The sequence below is a fragment of the Conger conger genome, chromosome 16, assembly GCF_963514075.1.
Source record: "Conger conger chromosome 16, fConCon1.1, whole genome shotgun sequence".
Taxonomy (NCBI): Eukaryota; Metazoa; Chordata; class Actinopteri; order Anguilliformes; family Congridae; genus Conger; species Conger conger.
Window position 1 is genome coordinate 15146614 of NC_083775.1, and position 5000 is coordinate 15151613.

A 5000-nucleotide genomic window follows, 5' to 3' on the forward strand; every position below is an offset into this window, starting at 1 on the left:
GCACGTACGAGTCCACCTGCGGTTCTCCCGGATGAGGCGTGACTGCCTCGGGTTTATCACTCGACACTAACGCAGGTACGCCGTGTACTCTGCTGTCCTGGCTGGGCAGGCAGCTCTGTGTCCCGGCCTGCTCTCCAGGCTTCACAATGGGTACAAATCCAGTGACGTACTGTGGCACGACACAGTGCTCTGAATTAAATATAAATTACAGGGGCGTGAACCAGGAGAGTGAATCAGTCGTGTCTATAATTTCTGGGAAGTTATGTGTGAGAGAGTGTAAATTACAGGGGCGTGAACCAGGAGAGTGAATCAGTCGTATCTATAATTTCTGGGTTGTTTTGTGTGAGAGTGGCAGGCTACACACTGCATCCACCAATCACCATCAGGGATGCTACAAGATGTTACCTTTCACCAATAACCTCAGTGATTGGTAGAGCCCCTCTCTGGCCAGAGTCTCATTGCAATTTTATTATCCCCGGTTGTACACTTATGTTCCATTGGATGGCAGACATATTCTCCAACACAACCCACCAATCAACTCACCACTTGCCCACACCGATCAATAGAATCTCTCTCTTCCCTCACATCTTCCATAAATAGAATTGAGCTACCCTGCCGGCTGCCAATAGAAGGCAGGCCCACTCCGACCTCAAAGGAAACAAACCAGCAGGATCGCCAGCTCTGGATCTGTGGGAAGCCGAGGTTGCGAAGAGGGAAAGACGGACGGAGGCCGCGGAGGGGTCGGGTGACCTCGCCCCAAAATGAGCGCTTAGGGGTGTCAATCCGCGCGGAGGAAACGGGCAGTGGAGCCGAAAGGTGATTGGTTCAGGCAGGGAACATGCTGAACCGCATGACACCATTCAGGAGCAGCGCCCCGGGTCACTCCAATTAAAACGCCGGGTAATTCACCCCTAAGCGCACGTTCATTACGGCGTTAATTAAGCCCCGCTTCTCGTTAATCACGTTCTAACGAGCGAGGGCGCACCGGCACAGTTAATGATCCGTTCACATTCAACATTTCTCCTTAACGTCGACTGTCAATTAAAAAAAGGATTTTCAGAAACACAGATCGGGCAGCGATCCATAAAACTAACCAACAAAACCTGAGACAGTGGAAAAAAAAGTGTAACCCGTCCGTGTACATTTTGTACAGTTGGTAAAAGTCAAGGAAAAACTTTTAACGTCCCAACTGACCATTCGGTGAGCTCCACCTTACTCCCAATTTAACAACATGACAGATGATGGGCTGGCCAACCACCATCGATAATGAGCTACAAAGACATCCAATACTCTTTTTTTCTTCCTCTCTTTTGTGCGTAAAACTCATCCGCTATTGGGTAACATTTATTCCATTCATTTGTAAACTTGGGTGCATGTCTGTCATTTCAGTATTATTATTGAATCTGTTCAACTTTGTCTTTGGACTATATGATGCAGTGGGTAGCACTGCCGCCAGTTGGTAGCAAGGAGGTCCTGGGTTCGAATCCCCCTCTCTGTGTGGAGTTTGCATGTTCTCCCCGTGTCTGCGTGGGTTTCCTCCGGGTACTTTGGTTTCCTCCCACAGTCCAAAGACATGCAGGTTAGGTTGATTGGAGAGTCTAAATTGCCCATAGGTATGAGTGTGTGTGTGAATGGGGTGTGCGCCCTGTGATGGACTGGCGACCCGTCCAGGGTGGATGGACAACCACGATCTAAAGCTCAACCCAGGTAAGATTGAAATGATATTCATCCCTGCCATTACCTCTCCCCATCGGGACCTCTCCATTTCCCAAGGGGATACCACACTATGCCAGGAACCTCGGCGTGGTGATGGACAGAAGACTGTCCCTCTCCGAGAACATTGTGGTGGTGACCCGGTCATGCAGGTTCTTCCTATACAACATACTGAGAATCCGCCCCTTTCTCACCCCCTACTCAACCCAGCTCCTGGTCCAAGCGATGGTCCTGTCCCGCCTGGACTAGTGCAATTCCCTCTTGGCTGGCCTCCCAGCGTCCGCCATCAGACCTCTCCAACTTATCCAGAATGCAGCAGCTCGTCTGGTCTTCAACCTTCCGAAATACTCACGTCACCCCCCTGCTAACTTCCCTCCACTGGCTGCCTGTCATGGCTCGCATCAAATTCAAAACATTGGCGCTAGTCTTCCAAGCAGTTAAGGGGTCTTCCCCAGCTTACCTACAAAAAAATCATCAGACCCTACACCCCTGCCAGACCTCTTCGTTCAGCCTCCACAGGCCACTTGGCACCTCCCCCTCTCCGAACTTCCACCTCACGCTCACGACTACTGTCTGTTCTGGCTCCACAGTGGTGAAACAAACTCCCCGTTGAGGTCAGAACTGTAGAATCTCTTCCCACCTTCAAGCGCAAGCTGAAGACGCACCTCTTCAAGCAGCACCTCTCCCCGTCCCTCCCTACCTCCCTGTGAACCTTAAATGTTGTCTTTCTGTGAATTACTTTTTTGTGTCTCAGTATTTTTAGTTTGGCTAGGTAAGCAGTGTTTGGCTAGTTAAGGGGTTTGGTCATACTTTTGCTTTGTTTGTTTGTTTGTTTAAAAAAGACCCCTCTAGGGTCTTTCAGCGCACTTACCCCTGGTTATGGGTATGCACTTTGTTGTACGTCGCTCTGGATAAGAGCGTCTGGCCAAATGCCATTAATGTAATGTAATGTATTCCTGCTTTTCACCCAATGTCTGCTGGGATAGGCTCCAGCCCCCCTGCGACCCTGTTCAGGATAACATTACACATTAATGGCATTTGGCAGAAGCTCTTATCCAGAGCGACGTACAGTTGATTAGACTAAGCAGGAGACAATCCTCCCCTGGAGCAACGCAGGGTTAAGGGCCTTGCTCAAGGGCCCAATGGCTGTGCGGATCTTATCGTGGCTACACCGGGATTAGAACCGGTGACCTTGCAGGTCCCAGTCATTCACCTTCACCGCTACGCGACAGGCTAAGCGGGTTAGGATAATGGATGGATGGATGGATGGATGGAGTTGATTGAGGACAGGCGTATTGCGATGCGCGCGGTCGCTCCACCCACCTTCCTGACGTAGCTGACGGCGTCCTCCTCCGTGTAGACCTCGGCGCTGACCCCCCCGCGCCGACGCCGGGCCTTCACCACGGGGTTGGGGGGCGGCGGGGACACCTCGTCATCGTGAGAGTCCGACTGGGAGTTGGACTTCTGGCGGGCCAGAATCTGTTTGCATTCTTCCTGTAGGGGGGGGGGGAAGGAAGAGGCCATTACACCAGAGACCTCCAATGGTCACTACTGGGGAGGTTACTGCACCCGTTTGTGCTACTTTTCCCCCAACATGGAGGTAAGACTTTTTTTTTTTTCCCCTCTATTTTACACCCAGTACTTTTCTCTGTTAATTTCTGTGTTTTTTTTTTTTTTTTTATATATACCATTCATTAAAAAAAAAAAAAAACCTTAAGGAACAGCTGTTAGGCAGGAAAAGCTCTGATCCTCTCAAGCCCCAAAAGACTGGTGTTGAGGCAGAGGCTGGTGCACGTGAGGCAGAGGCTGGTGCACGTGAGGCTGAAACTAATGCACATCGGGCTGAGGCTCGTGCACGTGTCGATATGTATATGGGGTGACATTGTGTCAGGCAGTAAGAGCAGTCGCCTGGCAGTGGGAGGGTTGCTCGATCCCACCCTGGGTGTGTCGACGTATCCCTGAGCAAGACACCAAACCCCAAAATGCTCCCGACGAGCTGGTTGGTGCCTTGCATGGCAGCCAATCGCAGTTGCCGTGTGAATGTGTGCATGAATGGGTGAACGAGAAGCACCAATTACGGCACTTTGGATCAAGGCGCTATATAAATGCCAACCATTTACCATTTACCATTACATGAACACTGGTGTTCAGTAGCATGCTTTATTCATTCAGCCAGCTCCATCAGAACAGATGGAAGGTCCTGCTGGACCCCAATGAGATTTCCGCGGCCTTGCTCAGAAGCAGTCCTGACACGTCAGGTCTTACGCCAGGATGGCCAGACCCTTCATCCACGGGAGCCTTCTAGGCTCACGCAGAGCATGAGGCCTGGTACAACAGCCTATCTGACAAAATGTGCTTTCAGAGGATAAGCTAATCCCTCTAAACATGAAAAGCATGCAATTAAGAAAAATTACCAGCTTGTTAAAATACTTGGAATGCAGTTGTGGCTGCAACGAAATCCAGCGTATACACAGGGGTAACTCCGGGACCCAGTCTGTGAACCACTGCTCTAACCAATCAAAGGCCGGCAGTGTCCCGCGCAGTACGGATCCACAACCGCTGCCTCCCGACATTAGGAACGAGCCTTTCGAGGTAAACAGACAAGTGTGCGTCAACAAATTTCCGACTTGACACCTCGACTGACATCTAGAAGTACCTTGAAATGAAAAGGGTACTCTGACGTCACGATTCGGGCGGGGAAGCAGAAAGCAATTTTTCACTCTTTCTACGGCAGCGGAACACTTTCGACCACACTTTTCTCTATGTCAAAATGACATTATTTTATAAACGTTGAATGTTAAATGTCAAATGTTATACTTCACTATAATGTAGGCATCAAAACACATTAAAAAAAATTAAAAAATTAAAAAACCTGTCTGGAATGTGATTGCCATTTAAAGGCCCTGTGGAGAAAACCCCTCCTCCATCTGTCAGGTAAGGACCAAACATCGCTGTGGTTACGACGGAATTTAATTAGCCCAGTTCGATTCACGGCTGGTCAGGGTTACCTTAGCCATAAATGATTCAGAGAGAGAGAGAAAGCGAGAGAGAGAGAGAGAGAGAGACGCACGGCCTATAAAACGCACAGGCTACACCAGGAACGAGGCGGCAATGGAAAAGTCGACGACACTCCACCGAAAAATAATAATAAGTCGACGGCACTCCAAGAAAAATAACAGTTTGAAAAGAGCCGCATCAATTACTCCTCTTAACTGACGTAAAGGGTTACCGTAGAGACGTAAAACCAGTGGATGTAATGTTAAACGGTGGTCTGGAGAGGGGAGCCA

General features: G+C 49.6%; 1 protein-coding gene across 1 annotated transcript in view; it reads right to left on the reverse strand.

Moving 5' to 3' along the window:
* LOC133114074 (cAMP-dependent protein kinase type I-beta regulatory subunit-like) overlaps nucleotides 1-5000 on the reverse strand; it is a 20031-nt gene that overhangs the window by 613 nt on the left and 14418 nt on the right. The window contains exons 3-4 of the mRNA XM_061223269.1: nucleotides 3037-3207; nucleotides 61-169 (exon numbers count right to left, since the gene is read on the reverse strand). Of these exons, the coding sequence (XP_061079253.1) occupies nucleotides 61-169; nucleotides 3037-3207 (280 nt within the window). The remainder of the gene's footprint in view (nucleotides 1-60; nucleotides 170-3036; nucleotides 3208-5000) is intronic.